Below are 23,086 nucleotides of genomic sequence, written 5' to 3'. Positions count from 1 at the left end.
GGAATATGACCTCACCTAAAAGAAGCGAGTCAGCTAACTTAATGCTAACATACTATAATGTGCAATACCAAAGACATGCTAATGGAAATTAGCATCAATAAAACAGCCCCTCCAAGTCAAAATGAATGGAACGGCTATCACTATCAATAACAGTGAAGCATGTTCATTCAAAATACTTGCAGAAATTGCGTGGGAATGACTAAATGATAGCTTAAAGATCTGTGATATACTGTATAATAAATGGCACGTATGTATTTTGACGATAAAGACGAACATGTGGAGTTGAGCTGACGCATATGATAAATTAACCCAGCTGGAGATCAGAAGAAGAAAGAGTTCAACCATGAATGGACCTCGCCACAGGCAGTCAATGGCAACATTGGAAACACGTGTGCATGTGTGTGTGTCAACCTGTTCCCCGCTAACCTGATAATAGCCTCCATTTGTAAGATAAACACGAGAGGAGTTTGACACCGACTCCCACAAGTAAATTTGAGTGGAAAAAGTTGGCATTTCAATGGAATTAGAGAAAAAACTTGAAATAGAAATTAGTAAATTGAGTAATTTCCTGTCAACATTTTAGTAGGAAACTGCTTTGAAATATACACAAAAAAACATGATCTTTTCTAGTATAGCATAGGCTAGTAGTAGTATTTTTTAAAAGGTTTGTAGCCTATATAATCTAGGGCTGTCAAAATTATCGTGTTTACGGGCAGTAATTAATTTTTCAAATTAATCACGTTAAAATATTTGACGTATTTAACGCACATGACCCGCTCAAACAGATTAAAATGACAGCACAGTGTCATGTCCACTTGTTACTTGTTTTTTTGGTTTTTGTCACCCTCTGCTGGCGCTTGTGTGCAACTTATTTTATGGGTTTCAGCACCATGAGCATTGTGTAATTATTGACATCAACAATGGCGAGCAACTAGTTTATTTTTTGATTGAAAATTTTACAAATGTTATTACATTAAGAGGGGTTTTAATATAAAATTTCTATATAACTTGTGCTAACATTTATCTTTTAAGAACTACAAGTCTTTCTATCCATGGATTGCTTTAACAGAATGTTAATAATGTTAATGCCATCTTGTTGATTTATTGTTATAATAAACAAATACGCTACTTATGTACAGTATGTTGAATGTATAGATCAGTCTTGTGTCTTATCCTTCCATTCCAACAATAATTTACAAAAAAAATATGGCATAATTTATAGATGGTTTGAATTGCGATTATTTACGATTAATTAATTTTCAAGCTGTGATTAACTCGATTAAAAATTTTGTTTGACAGCCCTAAAAAATATCCATTGTTTCATTTTAAGACATGAGAATTTTTCCCAGAAAAACATGCTCTACATCAGTGGTTTTCGACCTGTTTCTATCGATAAATTGGTCAGAAATGTGATACAGGATATTCTACGATGCAACTGTTGAAATGGAAAAAAAAAGATATTTCAAAATAGAAAAAATACTGTTTGTCATTTATTAAACAGTGACACCTCTTCAGTGCAACATTGCTGTAAAATATAAATCTACTGCAAATTGTGTACCTGTACATATAGAAGAAACAAACCACAACCACTGATATTTCTTTGAGAGATCATGATGGATGGCACCCTTAATTTCTTTAAAGTTTTAAATCTTTTGAGAAAAATTTAACAGTGCTGTAGGTGTCAGTCATCAGTTGAGCTTGGAATGGGGCAATGATAAAATTGGTGGGTCTTTTCTTCGTATATGACCTTTGTTGTTAAAAGCATTGGTTTGAGCACTTCCACCATCTGCTTCAGCATTTGAGATGTCGGACTCGGTTTCTTTCTCACTCACATTCTTCCTCACCTTAAAAACAAACAAACAAACAAACAAAAAAATTAGCTATTTAATAGCTTTTGAGTTAAAAACCTGATTTTTTTGGTGTTGGAAGTATTGAGTGAATTAAAAAAATATTAATTGAATGTATAGAAATGAAAAATGCAATGATTACATATTTTTAATATGTAGGCTACATTAATTATCATGCACACCACCTTATATATCTTGAAAGCTATTCAAGCCATTTTATAGCTTATTGTATCAAAATGGCAATAATAACAGTTTGTGTCGTAAACTATATGGAAAGTGATTCTCAAATAATATCAAATAAATCCGTAAATTCATGTAGGGTTGCTCGTTCTTCATTTTCATCCAGTTTAGGGTGCTGGTTTATATTATATCATTCAACACCAAATGTCATCAAAACAATTTATGTAAATTAAAAAAATCAATTACAAGTACATTGCAAAACTTTCTTATCTCAAGTGATGAAAGCAAAGCAGTGAAGAAATCCGTGTCCAATTCGTCACCAGCTGCCAGTCAACCTTATTTTTGTTAGACAATTCTTGCATACAGCAGTCCTTGTTCACCTTACTTCCTTTCTTGTTGGTGTAAAATGTAAAGTGTGTCCACATGTGTGATTTGTAGCAATATTTTTCTCACTTTTTCCTCCACCATTCTTACGAAGCTTTTTTATTTTTTTCAACCCACTTGGAGCTTCCTCTCTTCTTCTCTAGACGACTTGTGCGCACTTTACCTTCACCCCCACTCTCGAGCGCCCCTAGTGGACCGCCAAGGAATTGCTCAACAAACAGTGAGCGGTTTACAGCATCCAATGTCCAATATGTCAAATAAAAGTATCGATACCTGGCGGGAGCTTATCGATAACCGATCGGGTTGCAAAATATCACGATATATCGCTGTATCGAGATATTTTCACACTCTTACGTTCAAGAACTGCTCTGATTTCTAGCCATCAGCCACCTTGTTGTCCTGAACAATGTGTTGGAATAAAACACAGAGGGAGAATTGACGGTCTCACATATGGATGAAATGGAAAGGACACGTTCGTGTATATTGACACTTGACGCCGCTAATCATATGACTTACATTAAACGTGCTGGGGTCCACATTGTCGCGGACAGCAAGGTGGCAGATGGCTAGGAAAAAAACAAAAACTATGTTTAAAAAGTATAAATGCTGGTGAAAAGGTTTGAATTTGAATCAGGGCTGTCAAAATTATCGCGTTAATGCGCGGTAATTAATTTTTTTAATTAATCACGTTAAAATATTTGACGCAATTAACGCACGTGTCCCGCTCAGACAGTATCCTGCCTTTTGGTAAGTTTTACAGCAAGGTTTTTATTGCTGTCTAACAGCGAACTCTTGTGGTCGCTTTGTGAGATGGTTTATTGCTTTCTTGCCAGTTCAATATAGCTGCACGACGTCTCGGGCTGACGCCTACGTTGTAATGTTGTGCTTATATGATCCTTGGACAAGATTTGTCCGTAAGTATGGTTGTTGTAAAGAATGTACATATTATGTTAGTAAGCGAAATGTTATATTTTTTGTATGAGACGCTTTTTGTTTATGTTTAGTGAACCTGTATAGCGTGCTAAGCTAACGTTGTTGCTAATGCAATGCTTGTCTACTTTTTTTTGTAGTTTCACTACGGTCTAAAGAGGACAGTGGTTTGAGGCCATTTTATTAATAAATCAGATGAAAAAGGAAGAAGTCTGATTATTAAGGTGTCGTTCACTAGCTGTCTAGCTTTGGAAAAAGTAGACGCTTCGGAGTGAGGACAGCATAGTCAGATTTAGAGGACAGTAGAGTGAAATGCCCACTACAGTCCTTATGTACCGTATGTTGAATGTATATATCCATCTTGTCTTATATTTCCATTCCAACAAATTATTTTACAGAATATATATATAATTTACAGAAAAATATGGCATATTTTATAGATGGTTTGAATTGCGATTAATTGCGATTAATTACGATTAATTAATTTTTAAGCTGTAATTAACTCGATTAAAAATTTTAATCGTTTGACAGCCCTAATTTGAATACAAGAATAAAATGGGGGAAGTATGCGTGTTAAAAAAGTAAATATTTAATATTTTGTTTTTTAAATTTTGCTGACTTGAAATCGTGGAAAATCTTTAAATTTAAACTCTTAGTCTCACCTGAGTTACCGTCTTCTTGTTGTTCGTCTTCTCTTTCTCTTATTGCGTGCGCGAGTATGGCATCGCTCCAGTCGCGGCCTTCTGCAAAAGTCATTTTCTCGCTCAAAAGAGGAATTAATTTCCTTTTGCTGCGGCCCACCCTCTCGCCCCCCTCCGCCCTAAAGTGCGCAGACATTAGCAGTCACCGTGACGACCGAAAGAAATCAAAGCCTCACATTAGTTGGGCATTTACAAAAATAATGACAAGTTAAGCTCTTCATTTTACAGTTGTATGTTTATGTTTGTTTTTGTTTATTTTTGTAGCCTGAGTATCTTCTTCTTTTTACACTCTAAAATAGAATTTAAAAAAGAAAAACTCAGTGTCGTAATTTATTAAAACTGCAATCAGTTTAAATGGATTGGACGTCAATCGCCGACAATGGTATCGCATCTATCGTCAGCCATGGCGTCCAATGAGTGAATTTGAACCATGTTTTAATGTGTTTGTCAACAGTGATGTGTTTTTTGGTGTAGGGTCAACAGGAACTAGGGCCCTCTCGCTCCACAGGATGAAACCAGGATGACGTCTACAATCTTCCTGTGGGGAGGTGACCCTTTGCTCCCCGTCACGCATACTGAATCATCACACATGTAAGTATCAAAAGTCAACATTTTTGTAAGTTAGTCTCGCTCATCTGTCTGGTTTCGTAGGACCTCGAAAAATGACCAATTCAAACCAAAGTGAAAGACTTGCTGTGCCTTTTTGGACATTGCTTCTTGAGACTTTTTTATGGGCCTTCTCATGATAGACATGCCTACCAAATGTCATGGCTCTAAATGAAACCAGTTAAAGGGGCTGAATTTTCAAGCATTTTCTTGCGCAATTGGCTGGAATTGCCCAAAGGAACCCAAAATGTCAGTTTGCAACGGTGTCACCACCTCCTTCCCTTCTCCTCCCTTCCGCTTTGCTCACTCCAAGACAGCTATGACAAAATCAGACAACTCGCACTTCATTCAACCAAATTGTAGTAACACGCCCCTTCACATCCTCGGTAACAGCGTTGCAAAGATGGGAAAATTAATTAATTATATTACTTACTACTGAAAAAATAGATATTCAATTTCATGTTGCTAAGTGGAATGCAGTTCACACGCTGAATTTTCAAAACGCTCGAAAGATCCCCTGAAATTCACCAAAATGGCCCTGAAATGTCCACTTTAAACCAAAATGGCTGACCTCATTTATACTTATGACTTGAGCTTTTTTTGTGGGTCTATTCATTATAGACATGCCTACCAAATTTCATGTTGCTAAGTGAAATGCACTTCAGGGGCTGAATTTTTAAAACGCTCAAACGATCCCATGAAATCAACCAAAACGGCCACTTTAAACCAAAACTGCTGATCTCATTTACGTTAATGGTTATGACTTTTTGATCCTTTTTTTTGGTGGGTCCATTCGTGATAAACACGCCTACCAAATTTCATGATGCTCAGTAAAGTGCACTTCAGGGGCTAAATTTCCAAAATATTCAAGTCCTCCAAATAGACTAGAATCCTTTGCATTTTTGGCCATGAATTCTTGAGACTTTTCGTAGGTCCACTGATGGACATGCCTCTCAATTTCCAAAACAAACAATTGCTTGGAATTGACCAGAATGACCAAATTACAGCTTCCTGTGCATTGTCAGGCATTAATTTTTAAGACTTTCTGTGAGCCTTCCCATGAAGGATATGCCCACCAAATTTAATGTCTTAAGGGGCTGAATTTTCCCAACAAAAGTTCTGAACTTTGACCAAAATTAACCTTAAATGTCTGCTTAAAGCATAAATAGTTGACTTTATACTTATATTGCAACTTTTTTGTGAGTCCACTCATGATTCATAGTCCTAATGAAACTAGCTTTGGTGGTTAATTTTTCAAAAAAAAATCATTGGCCATATTTTCTAAGTTTGCATTGTCACCTGCAACGTGTTGACTTTTTGATGGATTAGTCTTTCAGTGTAATAACCGTGAAGCAAAGCAAGCAGTTGGAAGCAGGCCTCTGCTCCCTAAAAACGTCCTTCCTTTCCTTGAGGCTCCTAGCAGATTTACGGCAGCGTTCCTTTCGCATGCACGCCGTCCCTCGATGAGCCAGCCTCCCCTCTCACATTACAGCCTATTTATAACGGCCCCTCGCCAGGCTCCCTGACTTCCCCGAGACCTCCTCCCAGCCTGCACGCTTCCCCCCGACATCCGAGAGGCTCGGCCCGACTCTGTTTATCCTGAGCGGATTACCCTGGGAAAGGACGCCGTTGGAACTTTTGGGAACTCTCGGATATGCGACGCCGTTGGCTTTAAGGAGCTTTTTTGGCCATGGATCCCACACTTTTCGGCTGCCTGCGGAACCCCCACGCCCCGACTCAGGGTCTGCACCCGGCCGCCTTCGCCCCGTCCCCGCTCGCCCTACACGGACGCTCGGACCACGTCTCTTACCCCGACCTGTCCGCAACGTCCTCGCCGTCCGCTTGCGTTGTCTCCAACTACGCGGCTGAAGATGGGCTCTATCACCCCCGACACCACCCGCAACAACACCCGCATCTGCACCAGCCTCACCATCAGCGCAGCCAGCGCCCGTCCCAGCAGGGGCAGCACCACGCCGCCTGGCATGTCCAACAGATGTTGCCCGGAGGGGCCCGGGCCCCTCTTTGCCACCCGCACACCCACCTGTCCCACGATGGGGGACCGGCGCCGCAGGACTTGGCTCATGTCGGCGCGCCCGCCGTGTGCGCCGCCACCCCAGCGGGGGCCTCCTCTGACTTCGGCAGACCCGCTCTGTCGCCCGCTGAGGCGGAAAAGAGGAACGCAAAGAGGAAAAGTGACAGCTCAGGTACAAATACAAAAATTTACGAAATGTTATTTTTTAAAAAATATTTCAACGGAAAAGTGTTTAGTCGTTACGCTTTAAATTGTCAGTAAGGATTTTCCTATAGAAAAAAAACGATACTGGAAAAATCATATATATATAATGCCTTTGGCTTTTTGTAAAGGGCTATAGAAATAAATTTGATTTAATGTATACAGTTAAACTTTACATACAGTATACATAGGTTTTTTTTAACAACAAATTGTATTGAAAGAGGAGTCAAACAAATATTTAAGATTTATGCCATTTACTGTTCAATTCATTAAGATTTCGGGCTGAAAATGTGTTAAACTTGTGCCAAAATTCTATAAACTTTAGTCGACATATACTTTAGTGAAAGTACAAAAAATGCAACGCATTGTATTATATGTTGTATATTATATATATAATTATATATGTATATGTATGTATATGTATAATTGTAGTTATACATTTTAACACTTTCAATAGCATTTTATAAGTAAGAATTTAAAAAATAATTTTACACGGATGGCTAATTGAGGGAAATGGTAGTTGTACAGGTATTGTATCTTATAGTGTTTAAACAAGTGTATCACATGTTTTTTTTTCAATTAATCAAGGAAAGTTTTTATTTTATAGATTTATGTGCAGTAAATGCTTTATTATGTAAAAAAATAAAGGAAACTGACAACCAAAAATGCAATAACATACGTTTCTTTCAGGGAAAATACATAACAATGACTACATAAAAGTATCTGTATTCTTAGCGAAAAGTTCAATTCTATGGTCAGATGTAAATTTTTATTTTATTTTATTTTTTAAATAGAAAAAAAAAAAAAAAAACTAGATTTTTTTTCTGTGAAAAACAATGATTGCTAGTAAAGGGTAGAGAAAAAAGGGAAAACTGGAATTTGATTTTTTTTTTTTTTTAATTTGTTCTGAAAAATACTTTTTTCTCCCCAAAGTTTAAGACAAAAATCATACATATATTTAAAAGTTATCTTGGAAAAAATATAACAAAAAAACTATTTTTAGCTGTTTTTGGAAAAAAAATATGTTTGTTTTGATTATTTTGTATTTTTAAAAAACATCTTTTTTAAGCTGATCTTTGGTTTAAAAAAAAAAAAAAAAATCAATATGGATTGAATGACTGTTTCAATGCCACTGACGGCGCTAGGCGTCCAAATTCCAATCCATCTAAACTGATTACTGCCAGTCCTCCCAGTCAAAATGGATTGGATTTTTTGCAGTGTCAACAGCTTACATAATTGGTTTGTTGATGTACGGTTAATGTAAAAAGTCAAAATTTTATAAAAATATAAGTACAAAAATAAAAGACCAACTTTTTTCCCCATTAGCTGCCACTGACAGTTATAGACGTCCAATCCATTTGAACTGGGAGGTCTTGCAGCGAATAAACCCAGTTCAAATAGATTGGACTTCTACTTTGAATGAGTTTGTCACCAGTAGGTGTCCAATCCATTTGAACTGGGAGGGCTGACAGCATATGAACCCAGTTCAAATGGATTGGACGTCTACTTTAAATGAGTTGTCACTAGTAGACGTCCAATCCATTTGAACTGGGAGGGTTGACAGCGAATGAACAAAGTTCAAATGGATTGGAAGTCTACTAGTGACAAACTCATATGCACAGCAGGAAGATAAAAAAGAGCCACACGATTGGACGTCCATCTTTGTCAATGGCACAGAAAGAGTTAAATATCCGTCGCTGGCAGTGAATGAGTTAAATGTAACAAGGACACTTGTGACCCCCTCAAATTAGCTGAGCTGAATGTTCCGTATAAAACACATGACGGTGCACGATACGGGATCTTTTCCCAGCCGTCATCCATCAGCAACATCGTTGGCGTCTTCGCCGGCAACGTGATCTCGCCGAGTGGCTTTTGGCTGCACTGTCCCTTTAAAGGCCTCCTTAAGGGACGAATAGGCTGTTTGGCGTTTTGGATTTTTGTAGTTTAATTTAAAAAATATAATTTCATTGATAAGCGGAATTTTTTTTTTTTTTAACACTGTACATGAATTAAGGCTGTAATTGTCTTTATTTAATATGTTAGTTGTTCTTAAATGTTAAAAAAAAAAAAAAAGAGGGTTTATCAAGGAAATGGAAGGGGCTGTTGAGTTACATTTAATAGCTAAATGGTGTATTTGTATTGCTTTAGTGTGATTAAAAAAAAAAAAAAAAAAAAAAAAAAACTAAACAGAAAAAGCTTACAAACTTTTAGTTTTAAGTGTCACTTTTCCTGAAAAGACTGCATTAACAAAGGTGGCCTATCGATGAAAATAGATGTTTTTTTAAATTACATTTTTAGCCTTTTTTAAAATATTTACTTTTAACCTTTGGCTTTTACAGAAAAGATGGCTTATCGTGGAAAATCCAAATAAATTAAAAAAAAAAAAAATCTTTTCACTTAATCTCGTGCAAGTTTTCATTATTCCAATAAAGCACAATATCAAGAAAATAATTGCAGTTTATACAGTCTTTAGCCTTTAATGTCATAATTTTCCAGAAAAGACTGCATTAACAAAGCTGGTTTATCAATGAAAATAGATGACTTTTTGATTGTTTTTTTTTTCCATTTAATTTTTAAAAATACCCATTTACGTTTTACATTGTGAGGAAAAAATTTTTTGTTTAGCTTTTCGAGGAAAAGATGGCTTATTGTGGAAAATCTAGATCATTTAAAAAAATCTTTTTACTTGATCTCTCGTAAATTCTCATTATTCCAGTGAAGCACAATACCAAGAAAAAATAGCAGCTTATAGTACTTTTTAGTCTTTACGGTCGTAATTTTCCCAAAAAGACAAAGTAACAAAGATGGCTTATCGAGGAAAATTTGATAGATTTCTTTCAACTGATATTTATTTGGTAGAGGTAAATCACTTTTTAGCCTTTAGCTTTAAATAGCTTAGATTTTTTGGGGAAAACAAAACAACAACAACAACAACAAAAAAGGCTTATCATGGAAAATTAAGAACACATTCTTAACGATTACCTGAAAGTGATACTACTAATAATAACGTATCAAGAAAAAAGGCTTTAGTGTTACGTTTTTCTGAAAATAAGACAAAAAATGAGTATGGCTTATTGAGCAAAACGGGACTTGACACAAAATATAAAGCTAACACAACCAATGTAAAAGCTATTTTATCATGTTTTTCTGGGAAATACACAATAACAATGACAGCTTAATTAGTAAACGTAAGACCTTTTTTTAGTTAGTATCACGTGTTTTATTCATGGCAATCTAAGGAAAAGTGCTAACATTTTGGCTACCATTGGTGAAGCTCGATGTCCGGTCTACATTGAGCGCTGTCACTGGCACTAAAATGTCTTTTTTTTTTTTTTTTTTTTAAATCCCCCTCATAACTCCTGTTAGCACACTGATTAGCACGTAGCCTGCTGACTCAATCAGCTGTCTAAATAGCAGATGGAAGACTGCTCCGGTTACACCATCTGGATGGAATCCCCCCAAAAAACAACAAGAAAAAGTAGAAAAAGCAACAAAAAGTCGAGAGACACATTGTGAAAAAGGATATCACAACATTAATAGTCATTTTTCTGTTGCCTTTTTTTCCCATTTAAATTAGAAAGAAAAATATTTTATCAATGTATTTTTATTTATCATCGCTATTTTTTTGTGTATAATTTAGGTATTGTCATTTTTTTTAATTAATCAAAGTAAATTAATAAGAAACACTCATATCTTGATGTTTTACTTGCATCATCTTGTAAAAATGATATTAATATTTTCCACTTTTGTATATCTAAGTATACTATATTCATTGTTTTTAAAAGATTTTGTTTACGTAAGGGAAAAAAAATATACATTTAATACAAATTTTGAGGCTATTCATTAAAATTTGTAATTTTAGATAAACAAAAATAACATTATTGCATTATTTCCTTTTTTTTTTAAATCATATTTTACAACTGAGTGCTTATTTCTGTATACCTATTTTTGCACCACCTGGATATGTGTTATAAAGTTTATTTAAATGTAATTATAATTTAGAATATATTCAGTAGAATTAGAAACATTTGTATTATTATTCATGTATTTAATCTGTTATTTTTTAAAGTCTGATTCTAAAAATATAGAGTAGAAATGAATCGGAAAGCCACCCACCAAAACAACAACATCAACAACAAAAATCAAACCATTTACAATGGAGCCCTTCAAATTGTTTAAAAATGTCTTTTAAAAAGAAGTGTTTCATTGTTGTTGTTTTTTTAGGTGGATTCAATTTAATTTAATTGTCATAGTCAAAAAGGTGCAACTTTATGGCACTTTGAAACAGTCTCTACCACCTGGCAACAAGAGAGTGAGAGCAAGTTAGAGACGGGGTATCGTCTTTCCGGGGTCCCCGAGGTGAAGACGTCGGGATTAGCACCACGAGGGTATTTGGCTCCGAGTGGGCGTGCCCATTTACACTTTGGCTTGACAAATTAGCGCGTTGCAATTTGCTGTATCCTCAGGAAGAAGCTCTCGGATTTTGTCTTGTAAAAATGTCCATTAACTGTTGTAAATTATGACTTTTCAGAAATAAATCCTATTACTATATTATATTAATTTTTGAATTGTCATCAAAATTGATTTTTTTTTCTTTCTTGCAATATTAGAAATAAAGTGTGTGCTAAAATACTCTATTTTCATAAATTAAAAAAAAAAAAATCTATTTATTTTTAAACTTTTGAGTTACAAATTAACTATGATTAATTAAAACAAAACTTGTTTTCTCATAAGTTTAAGGGGAAAAAAATCTTCAGAACATTATGTTGATCAAAAAAAAAAAAAAAACATTGGTCATTTTTTTGAGGGGGTGACTCATTGTGGCAAAATTATGACTATTGCCATCTGATTTCTTTCTCACCATGTTAGAAGTGTGTCATCCGATTTGTCAAACTTTTTCCCTGTTAATTCTTGTAAGTTGGAAAAACAAATCTCCATACCTAAAAACAAAAATAAAAAACAAACACAAAAATCAACATTTTTTTAAGTATTATTTTAAATTTTCTTATTTAATTCCCGCAAAAGTACAACTATTGTGTCCCTTTGATGAAATACCAACTTAAAAAAAATTTTTTTTAACCATAGTAAATTGTTACCATTTTTCTTGACGTACAACTTTTTTTGTGTGTGTCAAATTCCATGTTCTCATATTGCTCTTTACTCTTAACTATGACATTTTATTCTTGAAAAAAATTGGGATTTTTACCTCTTCCAGTAGGTGAAAACCATGAAAGGCAGGAATTATACAGTATTCAGTATTCGGTTCCATATATGTGTTCAAGACAGTGTTGTTTTTGGCAGCTCTTTTAATTTTTACCTTAGTCTTTTGGACAACTATACAGCGATCCCTCGCTACTTCGTGCTTCAAACTTCGCGCCCTCAGTCCATCGCGGATTTTTCTTTCCTGAGCCGATCGTGTAGTCTCACTCTCCTTCCTTCCCTCTCCTCCTCTCCCTCTCCCCCTGCGCTTTGTTCATCAGAATGTGAACTGGAGTTGCTTATTATAGTAAATGATGACTGACAGACGGTTAAGCTTTGATCTTGCCAGACACTCGACCTGTGTATGTGTGTGTGTGTATATATATATACATATATATATATATATATATATATATATACATATATATATATATATATTAGGGCTGTCAAAATTATCGCGTTAATGCGCGGTAATTAATTTTTTTAATTAATCACGTTAAAATATTTGACGCAATTAACGCACGTGTCCCGCTCAGACAGTATCCTGCCTTTTGGTAAGTTTTACAGCAAGGTTTTTATTGCTGTCTAACAGCGAACTCTTGTGGTCGCTTTGCGACATGGTTTATTGCTTTCTTGCCAGTTCAATATGGCTGCACGACGTCTCGGGATGACGCCTACGTTGTAATGTTATGCTCATATGATCCTTGGACAAGATTTGTCTGTAAGTATGGTTGTTGTAAAGAATGTACATATTATGTTAGTAAGCGAAATGTTACATTTTTTGTATGAGACACTTTTTGTTTATGTTTAGTGAACCTGTATAGCGTGCTAAGCTAACGTTGTTGCTAATGCAATGCTTGTGTACTTTTTTTTGTAGTTTCACTACGGTCTAAAGAGGACAGTGGTTTGAGGCCATTTTATTAATAAATCAGATGAAAAAGGAAGAAGTCTGATTATTAAGGCGTCGTTCACTAGCTGTCTAGCTTTGGAATAAGTAGACGCTTCGGAGTGAGGACAGCATAGACAGATTTAAATGACAGTAGAGTGAAATGCCCACGACAGTCCTTATGTACCGTATGTTGAATGTATATATCCATCTTGTGTCTTATCTTTCCATTCCAACAAATTATTTTACAGAATATATATATATATATATATATATATATATATATATATATAATTTACAGAAAAATATTAATTTACAGAAAAATATGGCATATTTTATAGATGGTTTGAATTGCGATTAATTACGATTAATTAATTTTTAAGCTGTAATTAACTAAAAAATTGTAATCGTTTGAAAGCCCTGATATATATATGTAATATTAGGGCTGTTAAACGATTAAAATTTTTAATGAATTTAATCACAGCTTAAAAATTAATCGTAACTAATCACAATTCAAACCATCTAGAAAATATGCCATAGTTTTCTGTAAATTACTGTTGGAATGGAAAGAAGACACAAGACGGACATAAACATTCAACATACTGTACATAAGTACTGTATTTGTTTATTATAAAATAAATCCACAAGGTGGCATTAACATTATTAACATTCTTTCTGTTAAAGGGATCCACAGATAGAAAGACTTGTAGTTCCTAAAAATTTGAGTACAAGTTATATTAATTTTATATTAAGAAAAAGAATACAGTGTGTTCTGCGTTGTGTTCAATTAGGCGTGTTAAGAAAAACAAAGTCTCCTGCTCCGCCCAAATGCATGATGAGAAGCTGGGCAACCATGACTGTCAGTGGTGGCTGCAAATGGTATACAGTGTGTTCTGCGTTGTGTTCAATTAGGCGTGTTAAGAAAAACAAAGTCTCCTGCTCCAACCAAATGCATGATGGGAAGTTGGGCAACCATGACTGTCAGTGGTGGCTGCAAATGGTATACAGTATGTTCTGCATTGTGTTCAATTAAGTGGGTTAAGGAAAAGATTGTCTCTTGCTCCGCCCAAATGCATGATGGGAAGTTGGGCAACCATGACTGTTAGTAGTGGCTACCAAAGCCTAAGCCAATAAATGGCGCAGTCCAATGAACGCATGTGTCACATTTCTCTGCCTTTTCGCTCTCAATGTGCTAAAACGGCGTCATTGTAAACTGTTTGAGGCAGCGCATGAACTGGTCATTCCGTGTATGCGTTAATTGCGTCAAATATTTTAACGTGATTAATTTAAAAAATTACCTTATTGGCCCAAATATAAGACTGGTTTTTTTTTTTTTTGCATTGAAATAACACTGAAAAAGAGGAGGTTGTCTTATATTCGCGGGGTAGATATTATACCCATTCACGATGCTAGATGGCGCCAGATATCATTGAAGCGATGTTCTGTCATGACAGATCTCAGCTACTCTCCCCATTCACGACGCTTGATGGAGCCAGATATCATTGAAGCGATGTTCTGTCATAATAGATCTCAGCTATTCTTTTTACTTTAACCAGTTAGCATTATTTTATTGCAATGTTTTTCCTTATTCAGATTTGTTTCAAGACTACAGTTAGTTAGACTTCACTTTAATGGTTAATGCAGTTATTGCAATTTTGTTGCAATAGATTGGTTTATTTACATTTCAAAAACCAGAAGCCGTTCATTTACTAATGTGATTGCACTTTAGTTTACATATTTAAATGTTAAGATATTAAGATTTGAATGAGGCAAAATAGCTTTTACTCTCAAATATATTGTTAAAATCATTTGTTTCGGATGTACTGTAATTATTTTCTGTATAAAAATTAATATGGTGTTCAAAAAGTCTTTTTTCACACTTGAGTCTTGAAAAAGAGGGGGTTGTCTTATAATAGGGGCCGTCTTATATTCGGGCCAATACGGTAATTCATTAAAGAAATAAACAATTTCTAATGAACATTGAATTGACTTTGTGAATATAGGTAGGAAAAGTAGTACATTATTATTCGACTAAACCCACCTAGAAGCCACAAACTGTATGTGCAAAAAAAAAAAAAAAAAAAATGTCCTAGTGTTTAAGAGGATGCTCGCCACGCTAACAGTGATGCTAATGCTACCACGATGGCTAAGCTAAAACGACGAATTACATTTAGTGTGTGTTTGATGACTCAGCACTGACCTTAAAAGGCTAAAGCAACATTGCATATTGTTTCTTGCAAAATATAAAATTAAATCTTACCGTGTGTTTCCAAACAGGCAAGATGGAGCGCAGCTCAAAACACATCCTAAACTCTGTTTTCATCAACATTTTCATCTCGTTGTCATCTTGTCAGACGAAACCTGGCATTTGTCTCGTTAGTTCTTTCAAGCCACGTATTAGCTTGTCGTCGTCACGAAAAATTTGTTCGTCTACAAAATATTTTCGTAACAGTCATTGTTGATGAAAACGGCACTGGTTTACGATAATGAATCCTTTTTATTACCATCAAACTTGCAGTATATGCTTGTAAAATTAAACAGAAGAGGTGATTTAATTTTGGGGTCATTAGGTCAAATGTCACAGAGGTCAGAAAAGGACTTTTGTGATAAATTGATAACCTATTAGCCTATTTCACTCGTATTTGCAGGGTAGGTGATACGCAAAGAAGAGAACGGTTCAAAGGTTAAAGAGGCCCGAAATACGGAGCTGCTTTGAATTTGGCTGCTTAGGCGGAAGTCTGCTCTCTCATCACGGCTCCTACTCTGATCAATTGGAACTTGAAACATAATTTTTCATAGACTCATTGGTTGCTATTCACGTCAATAGCTATCCAATCAATTTGGGCTGTGACTGATCGCTGCCAGCCCCTCCCAGTCCAAATGGATTAAAGTTCTATAATTATGATCACGCCACAATAAAAAGCATGGTTTATCGAGGAAAAGGCGCAACATGTGTATTAACCCCAGATTAAAGGGCCAAAGGATAAACATCACAAGGATGAAAAAAATCCTATAAAACGACTGAAGTTTCAAAATGGCTTTAGAGTAAGGATAAAAGACTTGAAACACTACGTTAAAAATAAACGGCGACCACATCAAGCGTCTTAATAAACACATTGTTTACGTGACTGGAACTTCCCGCGCCGTGTTTTTAAATAAATGTGTCAATTGTGTCAGAGTTGCAGGACGGTGGCATGAAGTGCGGCGGCGAGCTGAGCGGCAAAGCACGCAAGGAGAGGACGGCTTTCACCAAGGAACAAATCCGTGAGCTGGAAGCAGAGTTTGCGCACCACAACTACCTGACCAGACTTCGCAGATACGAGATCGCCGTCAACCTCGACCTCACTGAGAGACAAGTATGCACGCAGCCGACAAGCATCCATTTTTTGGGGTGTTTAGGAAAATATGGAATGTGCAGTCCATACATTGTACTCAAGTAAAAAAAAGAATACATCGATTCATTAATTTTAGATTTTCTACCATTTTTGCTTTTTTATATTCATATCATCTGAGTACTTGAGTACTCTGAATTATTAAATTTTCAATTATCTTAATTATTGAATACAATTACACTAAAAAATTGTAGAGTTGTCTGATATTATCGGGTAGCAGGTAAATGATATCGGATAATATCGTCTGTTTTTCATACTCCGTTTTGGGCCAATATGCATACTGCCTTCATAGTTAATGTAGAAGCCTTCTGCCTTTGCACAAGGGCTGGTCACAGCTTAGGACAGCAGTTATGCTTATTGAGCATTAGATGTCTCCAAACTAAGATGCTTGGGATTTGTTATGTGAGCAGACCATGTGCATTTATGGTGCAAAAATTAAATGAACAATAAATGATGGAAAAATAGTGAATTATACATTAAATATAGTGGTGCAATATACGCACTTTTTCCATAACTTCAGTTTTTATTTTTTACAGAATGTTTATTTGGCAAACCTTGAAGTTGTTACATTTATCATTATTCAAACATCCAGTGGGGCATTACAATACAATTAGCCATTATATGTTAAGCCCACAACCTCATACAGTGGGGCAAATAAGTATTTAGTCAACTACCAATTGTGCAAGTTCTCGCACTTGAAAATATTAGAGAGGCCTGTAATTGTCAACATGGGTACACCTCAACCATTAGAATGTGTGGGGGGGGGGAAACAGAAAATCACATTGATTTTTAAAGAATTTATTTGCAAATCATAGTGGAAAATAAGTATTAAAATAAGTATAATCATTTATGAAAAATGTAAAAATCTGAAAAATGGGCACACTTGAATAAAAACGTATGTTGAAACATTTAAAATATATGTTAAAACATAAAACGCATGCATTCAAAAAAAATCATGTAACATTTTTTTAAATTTATTTAACATTTAAAAACAAATCTTTGACTGCCATTGATGATGTTGATAGTCGTCAAATTAATCATAATGTATATAATTGTCAAAGAACCCTAATATCTCATAGTACAGTAGTATCTCGACATCTGAATTTAATTCGTCCCAGGATGAGGTCGCAATGGTCGTATGTCGAGTGGGATATTCCCATAAGAATTCATTATAATTTGATGAATTTGTTCCACAGCCCAAAAAAGCTACGCTAAATCTCTAATAAGTAGTGCTGGTACTATTAGAACTAGTAATTACACATAGTAAAACAAACAAATTATCAATACAAATTGGAATAAAAATGATAATTATTATGTAACGAATTTGGCTCTGTGGCGGTTGTGTTTTGCATGCTGCTCCTGAACACGTGTGACTGACAACAGAGTGAGAGAGGTGCGATAGTTTTTCTCTTTTCATGCTGTTGTTGGCAACGGCTATGGCGGACAGTTGCAGTGTTGTGTTGCACAAGTTCTGAAATAAATGATTAAAAACCTGACGAAGCTGGCGACTTCAATGCAGATGTTACAGTAATATTAATTGTCACCGTAACTCATAAAGACTAGCGTGCGGAGGTCGGAGGAGGACCGTTGAGATCGTACACATATTCCGGCCATATCGTCAAGCCAGTTTCAAACCAAGCTCATATTTTTCTATCATTTCCATCTTAATCTCAATGGCAAGCGTCACGTTTCCCCACTTTTTCATCACCTGTACTAACCTTCTTGGGACCCATATTGATTTCTCTCACAGTAAAAACCGCTGTGCGTCCGTCTTGCGGGAAAACAATGAAATTGCGACACTGTTGTAAATCGTCGTATTTCGAGCACGTCGTCATTTGTCGAGACAACTGACAAGTCAAATTTTACGTTGGATGTCGATGCGATCGTATGTCGAGGTACTACTGTATCTAGTAGGGCGCCCCCTGCTGAAAAGAATGTTTGCACATGTAACTATTTTACACCTCTACACCTCGCAATGAGGAAAAAATAGCGCAAGCTAATTGTTGCTTGAAGGTGAATTGTGGAGAGGTCGTGTTATGTGATGCCGGCCCTTGAGGGATGGGGGGGGGGGGGGGTCCTAGTAAGTGTCCTGGCGGGAGGGCAAGGGAGGCCGCATGACTCAAAAGGAATCCAACGTGATTTTCTTTCATCCAAGACAAATGTTTGCAAGCGTGTGACCGAGACAATCAGTTTTAACCTGTTGTTTAAGACAAACTCATGACTTTTTAACAAGGTAAAACTTGTATCATCTCTACATTTGGAGCCTTGAGAGAAAAAAAAAAAAAAGAACTATTTTTTTCTTGAAAAATTAGGACTTTCTTCTAGTAACAGGTGGACGAAATTTTTATTTTTGTCTGATTATTACGTTTTCCTGCCTAAAACATAGCAAATTATTCTTCAAAATAAAAAAAATGTTTTAAGAAAAACGTATTACTCATAACAGTACTTTGTTTCTTGAAAAAAAAAACCTTATTCACTTTATACAAATTTTTTTTTCCTCTCAAAAATTTGTGTTTAAATACATTACTTTCTTTTGCAAATTAATCACTTTTAGCCTCTTGTTTAGGACAAACTCATGTCTTTTGAACAAAGTAAAACTTGTATCATCTCTACATTGGAGCCTTGAGAAAAAAAATAGAACTATTTTTTTTCTTGAAAAATTAGGACTTTGTTCTAGTAACAGGTGGACAAAATTTTTATTTTTGTATGATTATTAAGTTTTTATACCTTAAACATATCAAAACATTCTTCAAAATTAAAAAAAAATTTTTTTAGGGTAAACTAATTACTCATAACAGTACTCCGTTTCTTTGGGAAAAAAAACCTTATTCGCTTTATACTAGTATTTTTTTCCTTTCAAAAATGTAGTTGTAGGTTATCTTACAAAAATGACTTTTAGCCTCTTGTTTGGGACAAACTCATGACTTTTGAACAAGGTAAAACTTGTATCATCTCAACATTTGCAGCCTTGAGAAAAAAAAATAGAACTATTTTTTCCTTGAAAAATTAGGACTTTGTTCTAGTAACGGTTGGACGAAATTTTTATCTTTTGTATGATTATTACGTTTTCCTGCCTTAAACATATCAAAATATTCTTAAAAAAAAATATTTTTTTAGGAAAACCTAATTACTCATAACAGTACTTTGTTTCTTGAAAAAACAAAAAAAACCCCAACCTTATTCACTTTATACTAGTATTTTTTTTCCTCTCAAAAATTTAAAAAACATTTTTTTCTTTTGCAAATTTAGTTCGAGGTTATCTTACAAAAAATATTTTTTATAAATGAATCCTAACTTATTTACGATTCTCATAGCAAATCGCTCACACTTTAATTACAAATGCATACACATATATATTAGCTGAAACAACTTACAGCCTTATGTTGGCCAAACTAGTGCAGCTGTCCTTTACCCATGTCAGACGAGAGTCTGCTCCTCAGTCATAAGCAGTGTTGTCACAGATTACTTGAAAAAGTAATTTTTCAATTACAGATTACGCCTAAGAAAGTAATCTAGTTACTTTACTGATTACTTCATTATCAAAGTAACTAAGTTACTTTAAAAGTAATCTATCAGTTACTTTTTACCCATTTTTCTCCCTTTGCCGCCTCAACATAAGAATGACAACAGAAAAATTTCATCACATGTAATTGACTTTCCGATGATTGAATTTAAAGGGGAATATCAGAATTTCGCGCCAGCTTAGCCACTCCGGAGCCCTGAAACTAACATATATCTGACAAACTGCTTGGAATTTGTTGAAATCAACTCCACAGACCAACTAAACCCTGCTAACTCTAAGATCAAGCCTCATGTCAAAACTTCAGAATTTCGGGTTATGGTTAACAGCATATCAGTGCCAATGTAAAACAATGCAAACTGACGGCACAATAATCAACAACACACAAGTGGATTGTACAGTCCAATAAACACAAAGGTGGTGGCGGGCGTGGATGCACGTGCAGCCGTGCACATTAACAACCCGGAGGTACTCCTCTCAGCACAAACGCGGTCAATTTGGCAACAAAACGTGGCGGCAACTAAGCACTTTACACTCAATCGGATCCCACAGATGCTAAACGAACACATCACCTCACGGCATAAATGTTGAACACGCATATGATGTAAACACAGCTTGCCAACTTGGAGTGATGACTGCCCGTCGTTGCTACGGCAAAGCTACGAAACGGCCGCGCATGTACGGGGTCCAACCTTTTGCTGATACTCTCCAGAATGAAGGAAAAATACTCGCCTTCATTCATGGATATCCACAGATCAACATTCCCTCGCAACATCTCAACACTCGACGCAAATGCCCACACCGCCTCAGTCCCACAACACTTGACGCGAGACCTAAACAGGAAATAGCTAAGAGGTTGTCATGGAAACACGTATCGGGAACCTTTTATTTTAGCATTTTCTATTCAAAATGCTCTTCGTACATGACTACAATATTCTTCATTCTTCATACGTTATGAGGCAATGAAGAAATAGTAACGCAGAGACACTAAGGAAACTAACTTTAATCAGATTACTGGTGTTGAAAAATTAACGCGTTAGATTACTCGTTACTGAAAAAAGTAATCAGATTACAGTAACTCGTTACAGTCCAGCCAAAGCTGCCACGAGAGGGCAGTGTATGCGCTATCATTAAACAAAATACAATACTTTTGGACTTTTTGGATTGTTATTTTGGGGTACTTAAACAGTTAATTACGACTTCCGCGGAAATTCGGTTTATGTCGCCAGCATAGGAACGGAACTCGTTCGAAACCCACGGACTACCTGTATTTGCATAATATCACTAACATTCCCCCAAAAAGGAATTTTTTCTTCATCATGTCCCGATTTTCACTGAAGTCCACCGTTTTCGTTGTATTTGTGCAGGTGAAGGTTTGGTTCCAGAACCGACGGATGAAGTGGAAGCGCGTGAAGGGTGGCCAGCAGGGGGCTGCGGCGCGGGAGAAAGAACTGGTCAACGTGAAAAAAGGAACTCTGCTACCTTCCGATTTGGCCGGCATGGCGGTGTCGCGCCGTTCCACGGACTCGTTGGCTAACGACGACAGTCACGACAGCGACCAGAGCGACGAACATGCTCTCTTATGATTCGGGCCGCTTCCTTAAAACAATACGCCGGTACAGTGAAACCCCTCTTCAAAATGCGAATGATGCCACTCGATACAGCGGGGACTTCTTCACTGTATTTTGCGAATATCCAAATGTGACCGTTTGGTGACACTGATGTAAACATTCCATGTTTGATTTTGCACTGTTGGACTCGGCCGCCGAGTTTAGACGCCGCTCGACAGACAAAAACCTCCCGAGGCTCGTTTTTGCTGGACGTTTTAAGCACAGGGACATCAACGAATTTGTTGCAGTACCACTTGGAAACTGAGGCGGCAGTGTTGAGATTCCAAGAGAGGAATACTGATGAATTAAGATTCATCGTGAATTCCCTTGATTTCTCCAGAATGAAAAAGTGGACAATTTGTCAATTTCATTTTGAGCGACAATCAGATCCTCCAAGATCTCACGTGTTTCTAGTTGTGTTTGTCGAGGACAAAAACAAAATTATTCAGGTAACATAACTTTAATCGGTGAAAAACACAACAGTACTTTTAAGACTTTACATTATCTACAACGTTATTTGTCCAATGACTTAAAACATTTTTTGCTATTTTTTTCCTAACTTTTTTTTTTTTTTTTTGCGTGATTAAAAACATGATTTTCTTGGGGGGTTTTTTGGGGTTTTTTTTTTTATTTTTTTTTTTATTACTTTTTAATTTGGAAAAAAACACAAACTTTGATCTCTTAAGATTTAAACTTGACAGTACAGTAAAATAACAGTATTTAGAACATGACTGACATTTTTCTTCCCAAAAATAGAAATTATCCAACTTTTTTTTGCAATATTTTTACAAAATTAACCTTGTAATATTCAGAGATCTTTTTCCCTTGTTAAAAAAAAAAACTACAATCTTCTAGGTATGTTTCTGTCTTGATAAAATCAGTCTTAAATTCTTAAAAGTCCACCAAAACCCACCATTTCGAATTTTACTCTTGTGCAACATTCTCATACAGGTGCGACTTTTGACGCAATAAAAACATTCTTTAGCGAGTCTGATGACGGATGTAATATCACGATGAGAAAAAAACAAAAAAAATCTGTCAAAATCCGAAATCGGTTGAGAAATGCTGCAAAATCTTGGAGGAATTGATGAACGTCATTGTTTTACATTTTTTTTTTAAGCATGAAAACTCAAAATGCTAACGTGTTAACGGCGGCCTCTGTATTTTGTCATCAGTCTGTCCTTTGTTTCGGGGGAAGGACTTTAAATTGTCAAGCAAACGACGGATCGGTGATGATCGATAATGTGTAGATAATAAACTGCATTCTTATAAGTTTGTACCTGCAGTTGTCGGCTTGTGCCTTAATAAACACTGACCGACTACGCTTGGGACTTCTTTTTTTGTTCCTCAAATAACTCTCGCAATGCTTAAAATACAGTGAAAAAAATAAAAGAAAAACAATGTTATTTTTTAGGCCAGTGGCTGCCATTGACGATGATAAATTTCCAATCTTTTTGAAAATTTGGTGTTTGCAAAAGCATTTTTTTCAAGAGTAAAATTTGAAAACTCGGAATAATGAGTTAGTCGTTAAACATACTTTCTTGTAAAATTTTGAAATTGTTGCAAATCAACTTCAATTAAAAAAAAAAAGAATGCTA

At 35.7% G+C, this 23,086-nt stretch overlaps 1 protein-coding gene and 1 long non-coding RNA gene across 2 annotated transcripts in view; both read left to right on the top strand.

The window, feature by feature from the left end:
• Window positions 1–5,887, top strand: part of LOC130915415 (uncharacterized) — a 71,716-nt gene extending 65,829 nt beyond the window's left edge. The window contains exons 2-3 of the long non-coding RNA XR_009063089.1: window positions 4,517–4,633; window positions 4,694–5,887. This is a non-coding gene — a long non-coding RNA (uncharacterized LOC130915415). The remainder of the gene's footprint in view (window positions 1–4,516; window positions 4,634–4,693) is intronic.
• Window positions 5,888–6,112: 225 nt separating this feature from the next.
• meox2a (mesenchyme homeobox 2a) lies at window positions 6,113–22,871 on the top strand. Its single transcript, XM_057835413.1, has 3 exons — window positions 6,113–6,852; window positions 16,144–16,322; window positions 21,246–22,871. The coding sequence occupies exons 1-3, from the start codon at window positions 6,339–6,341 to the stop codon at window positions 21,462–21,464; spliced, it is 912 nt and encodes a 303-aa protein (XP_057691396.1). The 5' UTR covers window positions 6,113–6,338; the 3' UTR covers window positions 21,465–22,871.
• Window positions 22,872–23,086: the final 215 nt, after the last annotated feature.

This window comes from Corythoichthys intestinalis, chromosome 4, assembly GCF_030265065.1.
Source record: "Corythoichthys intestinalis isolate RoL2023-P3 chromosome 4, ASM3026506v1, whole genome shotgun sequence".
NCBI lineage: Eukaryota > Metazoa > Chordata > Actinopteri > Syngnathiformes > Syngnathidae > Corythoichthys > Corythoichthys intestinalis.
The sequence above is the reverse complement of the archived record's forward strand: the minus strand, read 5'-3'. Positions and strand labels throughout refer to the sequence as shown.